A 26059-nucleotide genomic window follows, 5' to 3' on the forward strand; every position below is an offset into this window, starting at 1 on the left:
TTCATTTTCTTGGGTATCCTTCAATATGAGCATACCATCATTGTGTGGTTGGTGTCTGGGTAAAGAGCCTAAAATATTCACATTCCTTGCTGAACTTTACATGGATCACAAGTTCTGATTTAAACAAAAGCTCCCATCTTTGGTAAAGTACAGTGTATCAAAAGGTGAATGCAGACAGGTACACCACGATTTATTGTTAGGCTGACTTGACACCATGTACATTATTTGGATACAAAATGGAATTTTGACGCCATCTTGCTTTTTTCTTTCCAAGTTGACTTTATTTTCTTTTGTCACCCCTCTGTACCTAATAAGTAGATGCACTCCAATTTAAGTAGATACATTCATATCTACCCCAGATAACTTGTAACCCATTACAAATCCCCTCTAAACATAAAATTTTCTTGTAGAATAAATTTAATTTAAAAAAATAAAAATGAATTGCACCTGTTAAGTTTCACAAGATATCTGTCATGTTCGGTCATGCAATATCATTTTTCAAATGTATGGGGGGGGGGGGGGGGAGGGGGAATTGGGTTGGATGGGGGTTATTCTGGGGTTTTCATGAAGAATAAATTAGTTGATCGCTGGCTCCCTGAACAAATGATAGATTCCTGCACAAATCACCTTATTTGATCAGGCCTGGGGAAACCTGGTTGTGATACCATTGGGGCCAAAAACCTTCCCTAGTTGCCCATACAAGGTCGGGATAATTGGAGCCAGTAAGGAAGTAGATAATCCGTACATTTGATGTGCAAACATATTTTGATCATGTGGAAGTAATGTAAAAATAGATAGACTCTTCCCTCCATTTTTGTGCATTTATCCCAAATTTCCCTTCTAGGTTTGTTTTGCTCAACTTTACCAAGGCTGTCGGTGGAAAATTCAACTGGGTTTTAACTGACAGTTGACCGAAGTATTTTGACCCCCCTGGGAAGTAAGGTAAAGCTGATGTTGCAGGTATTAGCCCCTTTTCCTCTTATTCCAACAAAGGGCCGATATCTGCATTACCTTGTTTTCAACCTTTAGCATACCGACATCAACTTTTAATGAGAAACTCACTACATGGAACACACTGATGTCTGTGGGAGTGGAGAATGTGAACGATACCTTTTATCATCTGACACTTTGACAAAGGTATGTTAATACCAGCAGAAGCAAAGCTGATCTTTTTGACATTTGTCCTCATCAGAGCAAAAGCTCAAGTTTCCCTCCCATCCCCCAATGCCCCCTCACCCCCATCATTATTTTGCCCCTCATCCTACCCCAAGCATACAATATTGATGGTCCCCAAAAGTTGTTTTTTTTGTCGTACTGTACTAACATTGCAGTGGTAGTAGTTGAAAAGTTATCCTTTATTTTTGGAATGTGTAAGCATGAAGTTGATGGCGGTGTAATCTGCACGTTAAGGATTGTGGAATTTTGATTGGGAATCCGGTCGAAATGTTCAAGCTTGTTCCGAGTTTGTGATTACCTTTCCTCGATTAAACAATTAGCTTTTATTTCAATTAACCCCGACCCAATAAATTGTTCTTTTTAAACGTTCATTCTGTGTATCGAGTACAAATTTTCACACGCATCGCTCACCTGACGTTTTAATCCGCAGCCAACAAAGGGTACCATTGAGGTTCTAAAGTGAAATCCAAGAGAAAGGGCTGCAGAGATTCCATAAATATCTACAATGACCTAGCATGTAGCTGGGGGGAAAAAAACAAAAAAAAAAACCTTCCTTTGGTCATAGTTTTTTTGTTTTTTTTCTTGGGGGCTTCATTTCAAATGTTTCAAAATTTTGAGAGCAAACTGGTGCAAGGGGGAGAGGGAGGTCAGGAAAATGAAAATGTTTGTTAAAAACCTAAAGGAAACAAGAGCTCGGGGCAGTTAGCTTGAGACCTTCAAGGTGCTTTGGGTGGGTGGCTTTGGCCTTTACTTTGAGACAAACTTGCCAAAAGAAATATATTGTATATACAATCTGCAAACCGCCTCCGCAAAGGCATCCACTAATATAGATTAGGTGTTTTAACTCCCCAAAAGGAAAGCTCCAGTACAAGGGACTGGGAAAAAAAGAAAGAAAAAAGGGAGTTGCGAGTATCTCAATATGGTATTTAGGAAATATGGAAAGCCAAACGGAGCGTCTGCTCTAACTGTGGGAGATCAGTGGTTCAAATCCTGACTAATTCTGATGTACCATACTTTGTTAGGGCGGCAACGCTGCCAAAACAGTTCATTGACAAAGGTGAAAGTAGGTGGTTTGCCATTGCATTCCCGACAGTAGTTGGTGCAGGAAGTGAACTTGGCGAGGGTGCCGCCACTGGCTCGACTGCTCTTCATGAAGGACGCACGTGTAATGCCCACTTAATGTCCATCTGAGGGATGGAGCACACTCATTGAATCTCCCTGCATGTGAAACACCAGGATGAGCGTTTATCGGTCTGGACCGAGATTCTAACCCAGGCTAGACAGCTTGGAGGCAATGTGTGTTATCAGCAGACTTGCATTGGAATTCCTGTTTGTAAAATTGACAAAAGCATGGCATTGCAGCAAGTCCCTACTTGTGTTTAATTTGGTTGGGGGAGGTCCATTGCATGTTGTAGGAGAAAAGGAGGCAAACGAAGCTTGGAAAAATGTTTCCACAAAAAAAATCATCTTCAATGATTAAGCTATTGATGTTTTACAACTGCAGAAACATGGAGCAAATGTTTGGTGAGGAAAAAAATGGGGTCTCTCAAGTACATCATGGAAATGCCAACAAATGGTTCTGGTCTCAATCAAGACGGGGCTCAAATGTCTAAAATCAACGCATGGGGATGTGTATCTATAAGGGACGGGTCAATTCTGGAGGAGTGGAGGACAGGATGAATTGTGCTGATATGGAAGGGGAAGGAGGATGTTCAACATCCAGGGAGGTACAGCAGCATCATGTCATGAAGGTTCTGGATGGGAGGATAAGGAAGAGTGTGGAGGAGATTGGAGAAGAGCAGCAGCAAGCAGGTGCCTTCACTCCTCCCTGGTGATGGCTTAGCGGTTAGGGTGCCGGCTTGGGATCCTAGGTTCGAATCCTGGTCGATCACTCAACACCAGGGGGAGAGGGGGGGGGGGGGGGTTGACTCAGCCTGTCATCCTTCCGCGGTCACCAAATTGAGTACCAGTTCACTGGTAATTCCCTGTGCCGCAAAAGGCGACTAACAGGGTTGGCGGCAAGAAGGGCATCCAGCCATAAAACATCACTTCAAAAATGGGACCAAGGTGCCTGAAAAAGGCGCACCCCTGCTCCGAGGAAAAATGGCCTCTAAAGGTGGTTCTTCTTTCTTCTTCAGCAGGGGTGTAGAAAGGGTAGCCGAATAGATGAGACGTTCACGCTGAGACATATGGTGGAGGTTGGAGGTGCAAGGTGAAACAGCATTGGGATTTGTGGATCTAGAGAAGGCCTACGACACTGTCCCAAGAGAAATGGTGATGGGGAAGCCGAGATAGATTGGAGTGCCTGAAGCAGAAGTTAGGTTGGTGGAAGGGATGTACAGTGCCTTCACAGTATTCACACCTGACTTTTTTTACATTTTGTAAAAAGTGACAACTAGTCACTTTCATCCAATTGAAAATTGATTAAATTGAGATTTTTTTTTGTAACTGATCTACACAACATACCCCATAATGTCAAATTGTAGTTTTTCATTTTTAAGAAATAAATAAAAATGAAAAGCTGAAATGTCTCGTCAAGTATTCAACCCGTTCGCTGTGACACTTAAATTGAGCTCATGTGCATCCAATTTACTATTATCTTCAGATGTCATACAACTCGAGTGGAGTCCACCTGTGGCCAATTCAAATGATTGGACATGATTTAGAAAGAAACACCTTTCTATAAAAGGTCCCACAGTTGACAGTGCAAGTCAGAGCAGAAACTCTAACATGAAGTCCAAGTAAATGTCCATAGAATTCCGAGATAGAATTGTGATGAGGCAAAGATCTCGGGAAGGGTAAAAAACAATTTATAGTGTTTAAAGTTTCCAAGAGCACAGTGAGCTCCATTAGGAAATGGAAAGAAAATGGAACTATCCAGACTCTTCTGAGAGCTGGCCGTCCGACCAGACTGAGCAACCGGACAAGAAGAACCCAATGACCACTATGACAGAAGAACCTGCCAGAAGAACAACACTCTGCAGCACTTCACAAATCTAGCCTTTATGGGAGAATGGCCAGACAGAAATCACTCCTGAGATAAAGTACATGACAGTGTGCCTGGAGTTTGCAAAAAAGGCACATGAAAGAATGAGAACATGAGGCAAAATATGTGCTTTGAGGAGATGAAAAGTGAACCCTTTGGCCTGAATGCAAAGTGCTACGTCTGGTGGAAACTGAGCACAGCTCATCACCCATCTAACACCATCCCTACTGAGAAGCATTGTGGTGGCAGCATCATGCTATGGGGATGCTTTTCAGCAGTAGGGACTGGGAGACTTGTAAGGATAGAGGAAGCAATGAATGGAGTCATACAGGCAAATCCTTGAGGAGAACCTGCCTCAGAGTACAAAAGACCTAAGACTGGGCAAAAATTTATGTTCCAACAGGACAATGACCCCAAGCATACAGCCAAAGCAACACTGGAATAGCTGAAGAATAAGAACATGAAAAAAAATCCTTGAGTGGTCCAAACAAAGCCCAGACTTGAATCCCATTGTTAATCTGTGGAAAGACTTGAAGATTGCTGTTCACCGAGGGAGAAACTTCCCAAATCCAGACGTGCAAAGCTGATAGACATACCCAAGACGACTCGGAGCTGTAATCACTGCCAAAGGAGCTTCTATGAAGTATTGACTTAGGGGGTTGAATACTTATGTAAATTAGATATTTCTGTATTGGGCAGCAGAGAAAAGAAATGATTGTTAGGTTAGAGGGGAAGGAGATCAGACAAGGAAATAGGTTTGAGGATCTGTTTGGAACAGTGACCTGGAATATTAAATCAGAGGCAGAGGTGTGGTGGAGGATTCAGTTGGGTGTGAATGCATGAAGGAGGGTGTAATGGCAGACAAAGATTTCAAGGAGATTGAAAGAAAAGGTTGTGATGTCTTGTGTAATGCCGGCCTACCTTTATGGTTTGGAGATGGTGGCATTGACAGAGAAACAACAACAGACGTTGTAGGTTTATGAGAACGACTGGGTCAGGAGGATTGCAGGAGTGAAAAGGGTGGATAGAAGGAGAATGGATGAACCGAGGGAGGAGAGTGGTGTGCAGATGATCTTGATGGGGGAGATTGGTGACATTCCAGCTGAGATGGTTTGGACATTTGGTGCAGGTAGGGGGAGAGAGAATGGCAAAGAGAGCGGATAGGTTGAGGGAACAAGTTAGGAGGAAAAGAGGTGCACCACGGTTGAGATGGGAGGGTTGTGTGAAGAAGGATATCAGTAAGGTGGGGGTGGTTGGAGAGTGGAGAGTTTAATGACAGAGGGGAGTGGAGGAGTTTTGTGATAAAGGCAGGGCAGGAGCTTGGTACCATTGGACCTCACCCCTTACAAAGGGAAGAGGATGAGAACAAGTTTTTCCTCCATGACTTCTTTCCTATGCAGCATGGCTGCAGGTAGCATCACTTGCTGGGGGCACCCCTGTGCCGTTGATGCAATTACCTCTGTAGGTTCAAGCAATAACTTGAGTTGTTCAGGGTGCCGGCATAACTACCCTACTCTTCGTGAAGGGCATCGTGGGATTTTTAATGTCCACCAACTAATGCCAACAAGGGACATCCAGTTTGACGTCCATCTGAGGAACGGCAGGCACACACTGATGAATCAACTTGCCTGGAAAACACCAGGATGACAGTTCATCGCCGGGTCGAGATTCGAACCCAGGCTGGACAGTTGAGGCATGTTTTAACAACCTCCAGGCCATCCTGCAAGCCAGGCCACTCTCCACGGCTGTTTACAAGCCACCTTGCCGTGATGACCACCGCTCATACAAGTACATTCCTGATTTAGTAAAGGTACAACAACAACACACAACATGCATTTTAAAAGGCCATTTTCCCTGCGAGAGCGGGGGTTAGCCTTGCGGTCCCCATGACAATCTTCTCCATTTTGCCCTATTTTCTGCATCTCTCCTTGTTAACCCCCTTGCCCGCATTTCTTCTTCCACCATCTTCAACCAAGTCTTTCTCGGTCTTCCCCGTCCTCTACTTCCTTCTACATTCATTTCCATCACTCTTCTCAACCAGTCACTTTCATCCTTCCTCAACACATGACCAAACCATCTCAACCTGTTCCTCTTCACAGCATCAATCACAGGCTCTATTCCCATCATCTTCCGCAATTCATCATTTGTCTTACTCTCTCTCTCAACGATACTCCGCACATCCGTCGAACCATTCGTATTTCCACCCTTTCCAACCTTCGTTGCTGCTCTACGTTCATTACCCATGTCTCGCTCCCATAAATCAAAACACTTCTCACACATGCAGCATACACCTTTCCCTTCAGCTTCAACGACACTCCCCTCATCATCAGCACGCCACTCAATTCCCGAAACTTCTTCCATGCACATCTCACTCGAGCAACCGTTGCCGAGTCTGATCCACCTTCTCCATTCAGCATGTCTCCGAGGTAGCAAAATGTTTTCACACCTTCCAGCTTCACGGTCTCCAAGATCCAACTCAACATTTCCTCCATCTGCAGCTCCCTCTGTGCACACCTTACATTTGAATGTAGCTGCCACACTGGTTAATGACCCTCTCAGACCACTACATTTTTGATGAACCCACTCAGCGCACATTGCACACTGAATGGAGTTCACTCCGACACCCTTCCTACACACAGCACAGGGCCACTTCCCAGTTCTTTCCATCTCACCACATGCTTTACCACTTGCCATCACCTTCGTCTTTCCGATATTCACCTTCAGACCTTTTGTCTCCATACATTCCTTCCACGTGTTCATCTTTTCCTTCAGTCCATCCATACTTTCCGCAATCAACACCAGATCATCTGCATACAACAACTCCCACGGTAAACCCTCCTTTACATTCTGAGCCAGCACCTCCATCACAGCTACAAATAGTAGTGGACTTAGTACCGACCCCTGATGCACTCCCACCTTCACCTCAAACTCACCACTGTTCCCGTCCTTCGTCCTTACAGCTGTGCACGCTCTTTTGTACATTGCCATCACTACTCTGATCAACCATTCCTCCACTCCTAACTTCCTCAATGCCCATGTCAATACTTTGCGTGGAACCCGATCGAATGCTTTCTCCAGATCAACAAACCCAAGAAACAACTTCTTCTTCTCCATGTACTTCTCCTGCAACTGCCTCACAATGAAAAGCGCGTCTGTCGTTCCTCTTCCTGGCATGAATCCAAACTGCATTTCGTCGATCTTCACTTTCTTCCTTATCCTCCTCTCCAACACCCTTTCCAATACCTTCATTCCATGCTCCAATAACTTTATCGCTTGGTACGAGCCACACTCCAGAGGGTCACCTTTCCCCTTGTATAGAGGGACGAGGGTACTCAGTTCCCAATCCACTGGAATGCGGCCTTCTTTCACCACCAGATTACAGATCTCTGTCATTCTCTTCACACCCCAACTTCCTGCTGCCTTCAACATATCTCCCACAACTCCCGTCGGCCCTCCCGCTTTTCTACCCTTCATTGCTTTTATCGCTTCCTCAACTTCCTTCTCAGTTATCTTCTCTGCCGGTCCTAAAACAGGGTTACTCTCTATGTTGCCATCCCATTCATTCTCTGTATTCAACAGCATTTCCATATATCTTTTCCATCTTCCTTTAATTCCATCTGGGTCGACAACGATTTGTCCCACTTCATCCTTCAAGCAACTCACCCCCATCACATCACACCTCTCTTTCGCTATCTGCTTTGCAATCCTGAATACTGCTTTCTGACCCTCTTCCGAATCCAAGCGTTCTCCGAACATTTTCCTACATGCCCCCTACGCCTTTGCTACCTCTTTCTTTGCAGCCTTCCTGGCTGCCTTATAACTTTCATGCTCTGCTGTTTCTGCTCCCGTACCCTTCGCCTTCTGCCACTCCTTGAACTTCTTCCTCTTCTCGTCAATCCTCTTTCCAACTTCATCATCCCACCACCATGTTTCCGAGTGCCTCGGTGGTCCTTTTGTCCATCCACATACCTCACCAACGGCTCCCAACAGACCAGCTTTCATTGACATCCAACCACTTTCAAGCTCAACCACATAATCCTCGACCCTACTCGGCCTCTCTTTTAATGCCTCCCTTACTGTCACCTCTTTCAACCTCCACACCTTCATTCTCGGTTAGTACTTCACCCGCCGAGCTCTCCTCGCACCTTTCACCCTTACGTCGCAGACAAGCAAGTGGTGCTGTGAAACAGCCTCCTCCCCAGGGATCACCTTTGTGTCCCGGAGGTGCCCCCTATCTCGCCTACGCACCATCAGGTAGTCAACGGTTGTCGTCGACCCACCTGACGTGTATGTAACAAGCTTATTATCCTCTTTCTGGAACTGAGTATTACAAATCAACAAATCAGCTCCATCAGCAAACTCCAAAATCCTTTCACCTTCTCCATTTCTCACACCATATCCGTAACCCCCATGAACTCCGTCAAAACCATCCATACTCCTTCCCACATGTCCATTTAGGTCTCCTACCACAACAACTTCCTCATCTTTCACGTTTTCCATCAGCTTCTCTATCGCACACCAGAACCTGTCCTTCTCTTCATCGCTTCGACCAACCTGCGGAGCATATCCCGAGATGACGTTCACCAAGAGCTTTCCAATCATCATTTTCACCATCATCAACCTATCACTCGCTCTAGTCACACTCACCACACTGTCTACAAACTCCTCAGAAAACAGGACACCAAACACCATTCACACCCTCCGGGCACCCTTGCCACACAAACTTGTATTTCTGTCCCTGCCTACCCTTCACCATTCTCACACCACTTCCCTTCCATCTCGTCTCTTGCACACAACATATGTCCACTCTTCTTCTGACCAATACTTCCACCACTTCTCCTGATCTCCCTGTCATTGTCCCTACATTCCATGTCCCAAACCTCAGAAACCGATCTCCATTTCGGGCTGTACCCTGCCCACATGTAGTTGTAATTGTCATGGTTCTCTTTTTGAGGCAATGTTTTTATGGCCGGATGCCCTTCCTGACGCCAACCCTCTTAGTCGCCTCTTACGACACGCAGGGATACAGCGTACCTATTCTTATCCAGGGTACACACTGATTTAGTAAAGGTAAAAAGGAGACTTTTGAATTTTTACTTCACACATCAATAACACTCTAAAATGACATGCTCAGACATTAGGATTCTTTTTATACTGTGCACACGTGAAAGGCATTAAGGACGAGCACAACACACTGTGGTGGATACATTAGGCAATGGAAGAGACCAAAAATATGACAAACTGATCCATCCTTCTCCATAAACTAGCATTACCATTCAAATCCCACAAATGGTCACGTTGAGGTGATCGGGACGCAACCCCGCGATGCAGTTCCATCGACACCATGTTAAAAACAATTACTAGATGACATTCGTAATAATGTTTTGCAAATACCAATGGAAGTGTTGTGTTTTACATCCACACAATTTCCACCATTCTATAGACTGCGCATGATTAATTGGTGCTGGGTTGCGGCTGTGGAGTTTAGTGCAATGATTCACCGCCAGTGCCGAAAATGCAATCAGTACGCAAGATATGGGCTAAAAACAAAAATAACTTGTTAAAGCTGTGCCAAAGATGTCAAGATTAATAGCACAGGTGGTATAAACGTACGAATGCCCTTTCGATGCTGCGAACCACAGGAAATGTTGAGATGCCTCGTCAGACAATGCTTCAAAGGCATCACAAAAAAGAAAAAGAAAACTAAACAGACAGGTAAAAATGGGTTTTTCCCTCAAGATACGAGACAAAACAAAACCTGGTAATCACTTTCAGGAACCAGACATTCTCAGTCGGTGGTGGCAGCTTTGACAGTGCAATCAGGAGGGGGAGGGAGAAAGAGACAGCGAGAGACAGACATGACAACCAAAGAACAGTACAATAAAAATGACCCTCACCAATAACCTGCAACGTCTTTCGAAGAAAGTCAGATAAACATCAAAGATAGAGACACCAGTTCCAATTTAAAACTATGAGTGTGCAAACTGTGACCCAAAGCAAATTTAATGTGCACGCACACTTAAGTGTGTACATACGTACATACGTACACACACACACAGGGTTACACCATTGTGCCCATGTCATGGTTCTGTATTATATTCCAAAATATTTTCCTATTAATGTAACAGAAATGTGCACACTTCTCATTTTCTGTGATTTAAGATGTCTGAGTCCTAAAAAAATTAAATAAATACCATCCTTTCCTAAAAACACACCACCAATGAATTGAGCTTTTTTTGGTTAGGCATGACTAGCCATGCGTGCTATACAAAAACAACAACAAAAACGAAAGGCTTAATACCCATTTCGCCAATGATGCGAAGCACAATTGCATTCAAAGCCTTTGTTGTCACAACAATGGCCTTGACAGCTGGACTGTATTTTCATGAAGCACTGTTTGTATTTTCATGTCAAAACACTGGCGGCACTATGCATTTCCCTCAAACCTGCCTGCTCCATCTCTCTTCCAGCACAAGCTCCCTCTCCTGTTCACATTTAGCGGCTTTGCTGGCGGCTTAGTTGGCGCTTAATCGGGCGGCCGAGGCGACAGGCCACGGCGGTGATGAGGGCCGCGCCTTTACCGCTCCCGTCCTCGGACTGCAGGAGATGCACGTCACAGCGCGGTGCCAAATTCCGCACAGTGTCCTGCAAAATCCGAGCGAAGCTGGAGAACAGGTGGACAGAAGAGAAAGAAAATAAGTACTCAATAATTAAAAGAAAAAAATGCAATTGTATAATTTGAAAAGGAACCATTCACAATGTGCACACAAAGCTTGTAAAAATTTCCACAACAACATTTCTGGGCGACGTATGTTCGGGGAAACGGGTACTGGTCACACCAGGGGGACAGGAAGTGACAGGCCATGATAAGGGGTTTCCAGTATGCATGGACTGTAATGTAAATAAGACCAATCATTTATTTCAAGGCTCCAACTGCAAGGTAGTTTCTCATTGTTCTACATCTCGCCAGCACCAACAGCTAGTAAGTATGTTGATGAACGTAAAGGTAGCACTAGTAGAAGTGAGCGCTTGTGAGGTCACTTTAGATGCCTTGAAGGGCACTCTGTGGCAACTTCACCCTCAAGCGAGGCAGTCGTTGGTCAAGTTAGTCTGCAACTGTTGCCTTCTGCAGTGCTCATTGAATCATGTTGTAAATGTACTGTGGGACACTGGCTCCCAGATTTGTATACTCCCTTCAACGTGGCTCGAGCAGAACTTGTCGGATACTGACATACTGTAGCTCCTATTGAAGATTTTCTGGATGGTGACTTGACAATTACAGCAACGAATGGGACCCAATGCCATATTCTGGCTGGGTAGCACTGGAGCTTAAACTGGGACCACGAGGGAAGACAATGATGGTTCCATTTCTAGATTATGCTGTGAGAAACCGATCGATCATTGGCTACAATGTTATCAGATACCTAGGGGGTCAGACAGCAACTTTTGAGAAGGGTTTGAGTAATGTACTTCCATCTCTGCCATCGAAATAAGTAGCTGATGTCGCAAATACATTTCTTGCCGAGTGAGGTTGGGGAAAGCAAGAAAAACTATTGCTAAGGGGGAAACGAAGATCGTGAAATGTAGAGTCCACATGGGAGCCACACAAGACCCAAGCGTAGCCATATTCATTCCGGATTAGGATAGATCCTAGCCCGAGGGAGACATTGGTCCAACCGCAATGAGGCTCATCTTAGAGTGACAATTAACAATGCTCCACACGTCGTTTAACTCCTTCGGAACCAAATACTGGGGAAACTGCAGCAAATCAAGATGGTAATGCCAGTAGACATTGGTTGCTGTGACGATGGAATAAAGGACAAGGTTGGGCACGCTGATAACCCAGTGCCCTGGACAACAGGTATCCCTTCCTTGATCTTGGTCGCTCCTGAGAGATATATCGGCTACCTCTGTGCCACAGGCTTGTTCGAGATAACTATCCGGGGCTATAAAACAACAGGTATCCCTCGAGACAAGAAGGTGCAAGGCCCACCTGTCTGTTTCGATAACAGTGCACTGGATGAGCAACAGAAACAATTGGTTTGAGACTTGAGGTGTGTGAAGCATTCTGCCATGGCAGGGATGACATTGGATGTGTCCCTGACCTGCATATGGATATCAAACTGCTAGAGCTAGATCATACACCAATGCAGAGAACTTGCATGTCAATTCCAAAACCTCTCTTCCAGGAGGTAAAGGACTACTTGACGGACATTCTAAAAAAGGGGTGGATCACAAAATCTGCCTCTCGCTATTCTAGCCCCTTTGTTTTTATACGAAAGAAAGACAATAGCCTACACCTGTGTATTGGTTTTCGGCAAATGAATGCCAAAACAGTGGGAAACAGCCAACCCATTCCAAGGATCGAGGACACTGAACACCCTGGGTGGAAACTAGATCAGGAAAAAGCATACCACCAGGGTTTGATCAAGGAGGAATGCCAACATCTGACCACCTTTGTAACTGCCAGGGGGCTCTATGGAGTGGAAACTCATCCCATTTGGTCTTTCTGGAGCTGCAGGAACATTCCAGCAGTTCATGCAAGAGACCCTGGATGAACTTGGAGACAAAACATGTCTACCTTACCTCGATGATGTGCTAGTGTTTAGTGGTACATCTGAGGAACATGTTGAGAATGTAAAAACAGTTCCGAGATGGTTAAATACAAAAGGGACAAGTCAGGAGACGACGATGGTTCACGAGTGAGCGGTATTCAATGACAGGACAGACTATAACCGAAACAGGCCCGGAAATGTCAAAACGAAGGTGACTGACCTTGAAATGAGATAGAAAATAATGTATAATCAGTTATGAGGTTAGTTAGCTACACAATACCGAAAATTCGGTTCGATTCCGACAGCTTTGAAACTTTGACCTTTGTGACCTTCAAAGGTCAAAGGTCGGAGATTCTGAAATTTGTTGGGAAACTTGTATTTCATGATGTATGTGATAATATAAGATCGTGTATGACATTTCACCCTATCAGGAAGCGAACAATGTAATAAAACCATCAAAAATCGACTTTTCTAAATTTTGTGACCTTGTGACCTTGACCTTGGGGCAAAAATGAAAAATCGAGCTCCGTGGGGCTAGACACATGACATTGGCCGAACCAAATACCAAAACCCCTGTCAGATTCCACCAACTCCCTCGGAGAAGATGTAGCTCGAACTCGATTACCCCCTAAAAAGACATTTTTGGGGTGTGGCTCCGCCCACAATGGGCGCAATACGCCCACTCTAGGCAGGACACAAATAGATCATGATATCAACCTCTCACCCAAGTTTCATCAAGATCGGATAATATCATCGGGTAGTTATGCTGCGGACAGACAGACACACCCATGCCGAATATAGTCGTCACTCTGTTTGATAACTCGTGAACCAATACATCTCAAACCAGACAAATGTGAGTTATTCATGAACGAGGTATGGTACAAACCTTGGGTTTCTTGAATCAGAACATGGGTATAGAATTGATCCATCAGATAAGCAAGCTGTCCTGGACCTCAAGACAAAAACACCATCCACAATTGGAGACCACAACAGCTCATTGGCTTTAATGGGTACCATAGGAAGTACATTGCAGACAACTCAAGAAAAGCCAAGCCACTGTGTGATTTACTAGAGTCAAAAGAGGTCGCTGTTAACACAAGCGACAACGGTAAGCAGGAGAAACGAGGGAAGAAACAAAAGCAACTCTCATCCAAAAATTTAATTACGAGATTAAACATATAATCATCCAAACAGTCTTTTGACTCCAGTAAATCACAGTGGCTTGGCTTTTCTTGAGATGTCTGCAATGTACTTCCTAAGGCACCCATTCAAGCCAATGAGCTGCTGTGGTCTCCAATTGTGGATGGACAGAACTACATCAGGTGGTACTGGTGACCTAAATGACTGTCTGATAGGGTCGGATGTCAGGCTTACCCCAATCATGAAATAGTTTTTACTTCATGCATTTTCCTCCCAGAATGGCCTTGGTGCCTTCCTTTACCAACAACAAGCTGATGGAAAGATGAAGATAGTCGCAATGTCTCACCCGCTGAAAGAAACCATCATCTCCATTAAGGGAAATTAGAATTCTTAGCATCGAAATGGGCAATTTCGGAGTGATTTAGTGAATATCTATACTGGTTTATAGTGAGAGTAACAACCCTCTGCTGTATATTCTCATATCGTCGAAGGTAGATGAGACAAGGCACCGATTGGTTGATGAATTTGCAGATTTTAACTTCACAATATTATACAAAGCAGGAGCGATGAATCGGGATGTCATGACTTATCGAGGATGGAATTTGACATCGAGAGATATATGGTGGACTGTGCTGAAACCACATCATCCGAGTCCATTCGTGCTACAGCAGAATCAGTCAGCACAGTATTGTGGAGATGTAGTCTGGATTTCAGCTCTCATAGCGAATCTGGAGAGTATGAGGGATTACACCACCCAGTCCCCATTTAGGTCAATCAGTAAGTCTGAACTCAGGTGGGCTCAACAAAGTGAATCCAAAATAGAGGGAGTTTGGCAGAACATCCTGATACAGAAGAATCCAAGGACTTTCTGCATCTCAAACGTAGCAAGGGTGGCGATGAGTACATCTTGGTTGTTGGAGACCATTTTGTCCACTTTGCACAAGCTTATGCCACCACAAATAGGTCCTGTTACGGATTCGTCACTTCCACCTTTGTTATTTTATTATATACTTGTAGGATTTTTAGTTTCAGGTAATATTGTTGGTAACATTTCTGTGTGAAATGGAGATTACTTTAGTGAAAGGTAAAAATAAATGTTTGTGAAGGAAAAAGGAAAAACGTGGCAAAGAAACCGGAAGAGGAGAGAGGAGGAGATCGGAGGGAGAGAGACGGCCATGAGTGAGTCGCATCGAGGCTGCGAGCGGATTTTTTTTGATAATGGTCGCGAATGAGTTTAGGCTTCCCGGGAAAGGAATTGCCCGCTACATCGTCCTATATTGCGATTGCAATTAAACCTGCATCTCAGGTTTTATTACCAAGCGTGAGCTATTGTTGGCGGTAAAGCAAGAGCCTGCATTACAGGCCGATCTGCCATTTTCCTCGAAGAGGCCGTCCACCTGGTGCTTCGTGTTTTGTCGTTGGGATTCCCATATCAACATCGTGTGGATTGCCATTGGTTCCCATATCGGCTCAATTCCCATGTCGACCGCTCACCTCGTAACTCCTCGTTCGCAGCCGCGCCGATACCTGCTTGTTCTTCTTGCCGTTCTGCACGACTTCCATCTTCACCCCGCGTGGGGATTCGTGCACGGACTTTGGGGAATGTTACATTCCACTCGCATTTGGCGTATCGTGAGTTTATTGCTTTGAGAGCATTGTGGAATGATGGTACCATCACATGTATTGTTCATTTGATGCAAGTGATATTTTCATGGTACTTTCTTCAAGTGTTATTATTGTGTATGTGAGAGTTCTGAATACAATTACTTGTTTTGTTCTACACAATTGCATTGGTGTGGTTTTACCATGGTTTATTAGAATACTCAAAATAACAAATCTTTCTGCCGCGTTCCCTCTCGAGACTCTGAGGGGCACCGTAACCGGGATTTGGGGAGGTAACACGTAACAGTCGGCAAAAGCTGCGGCTGGCAAACTCTTCAACGACTACGTTCAGTGATCCGGCTTCCCCCAACAGATATTGCATGATCAGAAAAAAATGATTGGACAGTCGACTTTCAGCAGTTGGAGAAATATGCAATCTGTATATAGATCTTCAAAGTGTCTTAAATGCACATCCACACAAAAGTTGCCCAATTAGAACTTGTTTTATTACCCTCGCCAGAGGGTATTGCATTTGAGTCTATTTGTCTGTCCACAGAATAAATACGATTTTCTCTGCTACCGTTGGTCCGATTAACAGGAAATTTTCGCCATAGGTGCAACTCCACCTGCAGAATTTAAAATGATAATTATGACGTCATAGGTCACGTGGTATGGGCACCATCTTGGAAACAACGAAAAAAATTGAGAAATGGCTCATTGTAAAGAACTCTCCATGGGGAATAACATGTTAATGATTACGTCATAGGTGCCTCCATTATGATGTCATAATTCGACACGTACAAAACTTCATCCGATCAAGATGAAATTTCTCGAGCATCATCTAGGGATAAATTGGTGCAGACAATTTTTGACAAATTGGTACAGAGCCGTTTCCCTTGACATATCACGTGCCTTCGATACGGTCTGGCACCCCGCTCTGCTCACCAAACTCTCCTCTTATGGTTTCCATGGAAATCTCCACGCATGGCTTGCAGACTTCCTCTCTGGTCGTAGTGAACGTGTGGCCCTGAATGGGTTTCTCTCATCTCCTCTACCTGTTCAGGCTGGAGTTCCCCAAGGCAGTGTTCTGGGCACTGTTTTTCTGGTCTTCATCAATGATCTCTCTGACTCTTGAAAATCCTCTCTATCTCTTTGCTGATAACTCCACACTCTGCCACTCCATTCCTCATCCCTCAGATCGGCAGTCTGCAGCCTCCTCACTCTCTGCAGACCTTGACAAAATCAAAGACTGGTCAAACAAGTGGAACATGTCTTTCAATCCTGACAAATCTCACACTCTTACGATGTCTCTCCGAAAAGACCTACTGGACAACCCTCCCATCCAATTTCTGAATAATCCTCTCCAATAAGTTCTGTCACTCAAGCTTTTGGGTCTCACTATCTGCCATGATCTTTCCTGGGAAAACCACATTTCAAACCTGGCCTCCAAAGCCAGTCGCCGACTGGGCATCCTCCATCGTGCGAAGTCCTTCCTTGGCACACCTGAGCTCCTCACCACATACAAGGCTTTCATCCGCAGCTCTATGGAATACTGTTCTCCCCTATGGGCCGGTGCTCCTGCCTCACACCTAGCTCGTCTTCACACGGTTGAAACCAAAGCTTTCAGAATCATTGGAATCTCCCGCGATGAAGCCAACTCCGAGGGCCTTTCACTCACTCATCGCAGGCAGGTAGGTGGTCTTTCTGTCTTTTACTGACTCCTCTCCGGCCTAGCTCCCCCAGCTCTATCTGTGCTCTGTTCCCCAAATATTCCTACAGTTGCACAAGATCTGCCAGCAACCCTCTTCTGGTGAAATTGCCAAAATCAAGACTCTGCTCACCTTCACTCCTTCATTCCTCTTTACTCCCACCTCTGGAACAAACTCCCTCACTCTCTTCAACCCCACTCCTCCCTCCAGGTCTTTGAAACAGCTGTTCACCACCATCTCTTATTTTCCCCCATCCAAAACCTTGATCCCTTTCTACCCCCCCGTTAATTCACCCCCAGATCCACTTTTTTTTTGTAATACCAACTTCTTTCCTGGAAGTTCGAGCAGAATCCGTTTGAAACCTCTCCCGCGCCTCCCCCCCCCCCCTCCTCGCCTTCACATGCCTCCTCCCCTCCCCAAGCCCTCTCCCTCCTACAGATCTTCCGATGTCCCTATTCTCTGTTGTACTTGTGTGCTTCCCTCTCTCTCCCCATCTTGTCTCCCACTCCCTTCATTGTACGTTTTGTGTGTCCCTTTGTTTTTTTGTGATTGATGTTAGCTCTTACACGAGCCTCGATCTTGTATACAAAATAATAATGTCGGGCGAATCCGTCAAGGTTAACACCAGGGACCGCGGAAGACCAAACGGCTTTAATGGAGGCGACGACCAAACACGGATTTTGCTATCAACACGGGAGAAAGAAGGGAAGAGGAGGAAACGGCAAAAGCGCGTACCCGTAGAGGGAATGAACTCAAACGAACACGGGTTTAACAAGGAATGGAAAGTAATGCAAGAGTTTATTTTAAACAAGCGTTACGCCTAGGTCCCCCGTCGGTGAAGTGATGCGAGTTGACAAAGTGGAAGACGCAAGGCGGCCATCTTGGATTTTGACATGCCGACCCAATTTTAAATAGCGTTCTCCCTTATGCGTAGATACACCCACACACCAGATTAGAAGTTCGTTTATTTTTCCAAGATATTTCGCTCAAGGTTCAGACATACATGGCGGCGGCCGTCTTGGATTTTGACGTGGCGACCCAATTTTCAATAGCGATCTTCCTTATGCTTCGATACATCCACACACCAGATTAGAAGTTGGTACTTCGCTTATTTTTCAAGATATTCCTCTCACAAGGTTCAGACATACATGGCGTCAGACATACATGGTGGCGGCCATCTTGGATTTTGACGTGGGTTGCACCCACACCAAATTCGAATGCCGTCTTTCGCTTATGCACGCACGCACACACACACACACGCACGGGAAAACCATAGTCCCCTTTCGCTCCGCGGTGCGACGGGGGACAATAAAGGTCAGGACAGGGAAACTCGATGATAAATCTAATAATGATCCTAAATCGGGATCCCACACACCTCACTTCAGAAACGAACAAAGGACTGAATTAATAAAAGAAATGTCTCGTCATGTACTTGTGAAATGTGGTGTGTTATCTTTGTCTGTAGTCGTGTCCGCCGTCCAACGTGGCTCCAAGCTCCGGCGCGAATAAACCCTTCGTCCGCTCGCTCGCACGCTTCGCCAGGCCTCGATACGACTCGCTCCGCGGCATGCCACGAGGTCCCTCGCTCCAGTACCAACAGCACCGGATCCCGCTCCAAGCACCACGACGAACCAACGTCACCCAGCACGAAGCACGAAGGTCCAGCACGCGAGAAGGAAGAGCCAATGAAGACCGGGGACAAGAAGAGCAAGAGCTTCAAGCACAGAGAGATCTCCTATACGAAGGGGTCCAGCGCGCAGAGTCCAAGAGAGCAAAGAGAAAATGTCGTGCAGCGCACCCTTTTGTAACCTTCCCGGTGAGGTCAGCTCTGGCGCGCCCCCCCCAATCAGCGCCTCGTAGCTTCCTGCCGTCCACCGAACCTTATAGCGCCTTCCCTCCAATGAACAACCTCCTTCTCAGTTGCATCTTCACGCCTCCCGCCCTGATTGGCTGGAGGTTCGCACCTTCCGCGCCAACCAATCACACGTTCCCTGTGGCGTGGGTTACAACTCGTCTCACACGATGTTGCTCGGCAGGCTGGTGGTGCGGCTGGCGGCGGCCATCCGGCGATGCCCCGATCTGGCTTCCTGCCGGTCTTCTTCCAAGGTTATTGTAAGGGAAGGGAACCAATTAATGTGTGCACTAAGGACCTATCTAAGTGTTTATATGTGTGCGTTGCCATAAGGGACAAAGGAATGATTACCAGGTCTGACACACAGGGGTTTATCTTAATCCCCACAACTATTTAACACACGAACATCCTTGTATGTTCACAGGTATACACTTCCCCAAAAAACCGCCTAAAGACAGAAATTACAGGGTAGATTCCCTATCGCGACAGTCGAAGCATGTTACCTATACAGATCTACCTGGCTCTAGATATTCCTTTACCCCCCCGACATAATAATAATAATAATAATAATGACGTCATCGGTCGGTCAAGTGGTTCGGCCGCCATATTTGTTTTAACACAAAGCCTTAAAAACAACAAACACGTCTTGGCGAGGGTCTGCAATCTCCGATTGCTCCATATTGTTGTATATGTTTTTTAAAAGTGATTTAAGGGCTCATTGTGAAATGTATACACTGATCACATGCTGGACAAGAACATTCGTAACCAGTACAATTTAACTTATGAAATGAATGACATTAAGAGACAGCCTATTCTTTCAAGAATTACAAAAGTGGATAATGGCCAAATCAACATAATTTATGGGATGCGAATATGCAATTCCAATGTAAGCTATTGCTCTTGCTCAGAGGAGAACGTCAAAACCGACCAACCACTAATATTAAACGATTATATTGACCTCTGCAACATGGTAGCATTCAAGAGGGACTTACTGTGGGTGCAGTTTGTACATTGTGCCGTCCACCCCCACTGTTATGCGGAGGTGATCTAGGCCTCGGTTTTCTCGGATCTTCTCCACAACTGCCGCTACGCCTGCACCGCACATCTGTGCTGCACGGCGAGACACCACCCCACAAACCTCCTTCACCACAATGGCATCGTCGCACGAGCTTTCCAACCCCAATTCGTGCAGGATAGAACGCACTTGGAGCAAGGCGAGTCGGTCACTGTCCCGGGTGGCAGAAAATAAAATGCATCCACAAACATTGAAACGAGTGGATCAAAACGAGAGAACAATGAAGGCATAGTTTTAAAAAGGAATGTAAAAAGAATACAAACCTTTCAATCTGTGACAGAAACTTAGTCTCAAAAATGCCTCGAGTTTTGAGTCGCTCTGAGACGCGTCCTCGAAACAGGAGACCGTGTCCGGTGAAATCGATGAGAACATTCCTCACAATCTCACCCAAATACATGCCACTCATTAGCTTCTCAAACCTGCAAGATCAAATTATATTTTAAGGAATATGAAAAAAAATCAAATTATTTTATTTACAGCAAATAAGTTCCTTAAATATTCATATTTAAAAAAAAACAAAAAAACAAACAAACCTTTAGAGGCCATTTTTTCCCCGCAAGCGGGGGTTGGCCTTTTCGGGGACCGTGGTTGTTGTTGTTTTTCGGTCCCCTTTTTGAAGCAATGTTTTACGTTTTACGTTTTTGAAGCAATATTCATATTTGAATAGAAGGGCAAAAAAGGGAAAGAACTCCGACAAATTAGAGTGAAAACTTATGGGTTCCTATGATAAAGGAGACATTCCAAGTACATTGAATCGGTGTTACCAAAACATCCTGCAACTGGGCGTTGGCAGCCTGCATGCATTATCAATGAGGAGGAGTTATCTTGCATTACATAATAAACATAATTAAGCGTCATTGTGGGAGATTGTATTGATTTTGAGAAGCTCTGTTTCCACAGCATCAAGTTGTGCAAGGTGAGAGCAAAGCCAAAAGGGGAGAGTAGTATTCCATTGAGCTGCGGATGAATGTCTTGTTTTATGATAAAAGTTCAGATTTGCCCAGGAAAGACCATAAATGACAAAGGATGCCCAGTTAGCAGCTTGCTACCACAGGAGGCATGAACTGTAATGGTGACCATGAACCCCATGGACATGTGGTTTGCCTAAAAAAGATCATGGCAGATAGTGAGGCTCAGAGGTTTGAATGACCGAAAATTAAGAGGTTTGTTCAAGGAGTAAATGCGAGGGTTCCCCAGACAGTCCTTTTGGAGACCTCAGACTTATTATGGTTGAAAGACATATTCCAAGTGTTTGACCAGTTCCAATTATATCAAGGTATGCAGAGGTTCCAATTATATCAAGGTATGCAGAGGGAACAAGTTGCTGGCTGCTCATATGAAGGATAGTGTGTGTATGTATGTATATATAGATATATACATATATATATATATAGATATATATATATATACATACATACACTATCCTTCATATGAGCAGGCAGCAACTTATTCCCTCTGCATACCTTGATATAATATATATACACACACACACACACACACACACACACACACACACACACACACACACACACACACACACACACACACACACACACACACACACACACACACAAAGACTTTTTATTGGCTAGATCATCAGCCTATCCCTGAGGGAAAATAATCATCACACACAAAGGTTTCTGGCTCCCTGGCCATCATCAGCTTGGAATGGATTCCCTTCAGAGGTTGAGCTGACGTGCTATCTCGCGAGGGAGTGTACACCATGAGCACTCAACTGTAATGGTGATCGTGAACCCATGCCATATCGGCGCTTTCTGCAATAGTCTTGACCAACAGGGGGTACACACCTGCCACATGCGTGTTATGCAATGTTTTGTTGAAGTGCTATGCGAGGTTTCCTTGGGGTCAAGAGGTGGCATTTCCTTGATGAGATTTGCAAAGCTACAAAGACGTTGTTTGTTTACAATCCAATTGGCTTGTTTTCACAAAACGACCTGATGTCTGTGCATCTCAAGCAAGAGGTAAAAACAGTCTGGCACCGGCTCAGTTTATAAAGCTTTCTCTCTGGCGTATGAAAGGCCAGCCTCTTTCCTGGCTTGCAGATGTCCTTCTCATCTCAGCAGATCACTCTCCACAGAATAATCTCCTCTGCTCTCTCCACTGAGGTTAGAATGCCCCAAAGCAGCATATTTGGCTCAACTGTTTCTCATTTACTCTCCGTCATGCAATTCCAACATCCTATGAACAGGCCAGGAGCAATGGCTTCCCTATCTTCTGACCAGGAAAGGATCATATGCGAGTATAGCTCTACCACACGATGGGGGTGTTTCTGGACCTTATAGGTGTCAACGCCAACTCCATCTCTTGGGCATACCATATATCAAAGCTCTCCTGAAAGCCAGTTGCAGCCTGGGAATCCTCCCAGGAAAGGTATGATCATGCAAAATCCCTATTTTGTCATCTGACCTTAACAGCCAGCAAGGCCTTTGTCCATCGGTGAATGGATTAACTGCTTTTCCTATTGGCAGGTGCCCATGCTTCCCACCTGTCTCCTCGATGCTGTGGAACCCAAAGCTCTCGATTGCATTAGAATCTCCAACAAAGCAGGACACCACAGGGCCTGCTGCTCTCTCATCACAAACAGGTCGATGGCCTCAGTTTTCTACAGCTACTGCTCAGGACTTGCTCAGTCCCTCCAGGTCACACAGATTTTCCAGAAACCTTCAAGTGAGAAACTTACTGCTCAATTGTACTCTGTCACACTTCTGCTTGAGGAACTGTCCTTCCTCGATTTGCTTAATCTCACTATACTCTCTCAGGCTTCAAGTTGACATTGCACCAAAATCTCATGTCGTACTCTATCCCTACTCGTCATCATTTCTCTCCTCATTAACCCCCACCCCAACCTCCACAAATCCACTTGAAGCTTGCTAAATTTTCTTCCCTCTTGCTCTCCTGTTTATTAATCCCATTGTTGTGTCTGTGTGTGCTGTTCCAAGACCCACTTCCAAAGTGTTATCATCTAACCTCAGCCCTTCACTCTTCCAAGAATGAAGAATTGGTATGCAAGAAAAAGTTGCTTTTTGTCCATGAAAACCAATGTACACACATGAAGTATAAATTAGTTAAATGATTGAATGAAATGTAAACATTTTGATTAAAGTGTTCATTACACACAATTTTCAAAGGAGGCTTATTTAAGTAATAGGTTTTTTTTGGCCAATTGGGTGAGTGAATAAGGTCCAAATCACAAACACATTGCACTATCTTACACATACCAATATTGCAGGGCATATCACTGTGTCACGTTGCACTGGGTTACTATGTACCAACCAATACATACCGTTGCCTCCCTGGGTTGAGTGAAAACTTGTCAACAGAGTCATCATAGCTGGTCAGAAGGTCATTCAGACAACCATCATCACCAAAGCCTCCCCATTCCATGTTGATGCACATGCGACCATTTTCCGTAGGTAATATCTCCACATTCCGCATCTCCTCCATGTAACAACAATTGCTGCCAGTACCTATACAAGGAAAGGAATGCAGATACTTGTACTTCCCAGGTACAGAATTAAAAGAACTGACCTAACAGCATCCGATACCACTTAAGGATACTGCAGCTGGTATTACCTACTGAAAAAGACATTCCAATTATGATTTTAAAAAACAAAAAAGGGGGGGAAAGGTAGATTTGGTGGACCGGTTTGGTGTCTGACAAGGACGATTCGATTCGATTTTGGTGAAGATCTGAATATGGATTCGGATAAGAGAATTATTTAATTTTTCAAGTGATTCTTCACCATTGGGAGACATGGCCAAAACGATACATAGTGGGATATCTCAAAACGTTATGGATGGATTTTGACGAGACTTGTTGGACAGGTTTTGTGTGTGTGTGACGAGGAAGAATCGATTCAATTTTGGTGAAGATCCGGATCCGGATCCAGCTAGTATAATTTTTTTAAAGCGATTCTTCACCATTGAGTGATATGGCCAACCAGGCGGAGGTATGCTCTCTACTGAGTGCCGTTCAAGTAATCTCTGCATCTGAGCTTGACATGCACAGTCAGGCCTCTTGAAACACCTTGGCCTCATTATCAGCCACACCTCTCCTGGGCTGAACATATAGCAAAGATGGCCTCCAAAGCCAGATGCAGAATGGGCATTCTGTTGTTCTAAGACATTCCTCAAACATTTGGAACTACTCACAGCTTGTACAGCCTTTGTTGGTAGCTCAATGGAGTAATTGTCTCCACTACAGCTTCAGCCCCAGAAACACATTTGCCTTTCCTGAATTCTGTGGAATCTGAAGCTCTCAACATCATTGGCATCTACGCTGAAACACAAGGCCTGTTGCTCTTAAGTCTCTTCTTGACCACCACTCCTCCGGTCTAGCTCTTTCTCTCTCCCAACCCTCTGACCCTCTTCAGGATCCCCTCTTTCATCAAGAAACCCCTCCAATATTTAAACTCCCAAAATCTAGGCTTCTCAATTACCTTCATCATCTTGTTCCTCTTTTCTCCTGTTTGTGGAACTGCCTTACTGTAAGACTTCAAATGCTCTCTACCCTCAAAGACTTCAAGCTGGCAGTTGCACCTCCATCTATCTCACGTCATTCCCCATCCCTACACCTCTAATATTTTCCACCCCCATTAATCCTTCCTAACCCCACACTCTAACGTGCATATTACTATTTCCTCCTTTCCTTTGTTTTTGTCCAATTGCAGCGATCCCATTATAAATACATTACTTTTTACCCTCTGTCACTGTGCTTCCATGAGCATGGGTATTGGTACTATACCACTACCACCACCACCACCACCACCACCACCACCACCACCCCTGTCAAATATCACTTGGTGATTATGGTGAATTATTGTTGTTGGTTTACCATGGAAACCGCCCCCCCCCCCCACGCACGACTGTCCATCTCATTCTCTGATACTGCAGTGAATCATACCGTTTGTTGATGTTAAATATCATGGCGTGCCAAAAACATTACAATGTACCGGTATATCTTATCTATATCCTCCTTAGGCAGCTTCTTTTTTTATACAAAACCAAGGATTTGGTTTTGTCCTTACTTTCCAAGGAACCTCCACGCAAGGCCGTTTATAAAACGAGTTGAACAACGACGTCACCATCAGGCACAGACCAACAATGATAAGCACTGCGTCACATACTTACCTATAATCAGTCCGACTTCACACTTGGGGTCCTGGTAGCCACATGTCATCATTGTTCCCACAGTATCATTTACCACAGCCACAATATCAAGATCAAACTCCTGCAATTTAGAGAAAAATAGACATGAAATTCAAACGTTAGTACCAATTATCCTAGTTGGCATTAAAAAAAAATGCTAAAAACAACAACATTAAATAACAATAAAACAGTCAAAGTATATTCATGGCTGCATCTCAAAAATTGCTTACAATTGCAGACATTAATTGGAACTACAGTACTCAAAAAAAAAAACAGGTTATTTTTCATAATCTTTCACTTTTTTAATGATGGGCAAAGCACCCCAGAGTAGAGGGAGCACCCCCTCACCACCACCAGCCAATAAATGTGATGGTGCTTCATTTCATTTTCTACAATGTGCAAGTATCAGAGTAGAGGTGGTACTGCGTGCAGGACAGACAATAGGAGGCATTAGATGAAGGACAAACCACCACAGAATACAGGATATGAACCTGGCAACACACCAGCCGAATCCAAATGTTCATATGGGAATACAAATAAATAACAGGTAATCCATCACATCTGGAAATCTTGAAGGCGGAGGAATCCCATCGTTGGCATCACCTAGTAGCGATCGCGCTCCCACCGCAAACTCCTTCGTGGCCTGGCCTAGGTATTAGTCTTTTACAATGGATCTTGTTTATCCTTCTCATTCCTGTAGCAAAGGTGGCAGCTCATCACCACTACCTTTTGTCAAACTACTATATGTGATTTATACTAGTTTGCCTAAACTTCATCTACCTGTCCCATATCCAC

The 26059-nt window shown here is 44.7% G+C and overlaps 1 protein-coding gene across 1 annotated transcript in view; it reads right to left on the reverse strand.

The window, feature by feature from the left end:
• Positions 1–9242: 9242 nt before the first annotated feature.
• LOC137436537 (hexokinase-1) overlaps positions 9243–26059 on the reverse strand; it is a 77817-nt gene continuing 61000 nt past the window's right edge. The window contains exons 14-18 of the mRNA XM_068130408.2: positions 25247–25346; positions 23400–23583; positions 20359–20514; positions 20013–20246; positions 9243–10826 (exon numbers count right to left, since the gene is read on the reverse strand). Of these exons, the coding sequence (XP_067986509.1) occupies positions 10658–10826; positions 20013–20246; positions 20359–20514; positions 23400–23583; positions 25247–25346 (843 nt within the window). The 3' untranslated portion in view covers positions 9243–10657. The remainder of the gene's footprint in view (positions 10827–20012; positions 20247–20358; positions 20515–23399; positions 23584–25246; positions 25347–26059) is intronic.

Source organism: Myxine glutinosa, chromosome 11, assembly GCF_964187855.1.
Source record: "Myxine glutinosa chromosome 11, kmMyxGlut1.1, whole genome shotgun sequence".
NCBI classification, from domain to species: domain Eukaryota; kingdom Metazoa; phylum Chordata; class Myxini; order Myxiniformes; family Myxinidae; genus Myxine; species Myxine glutinosa.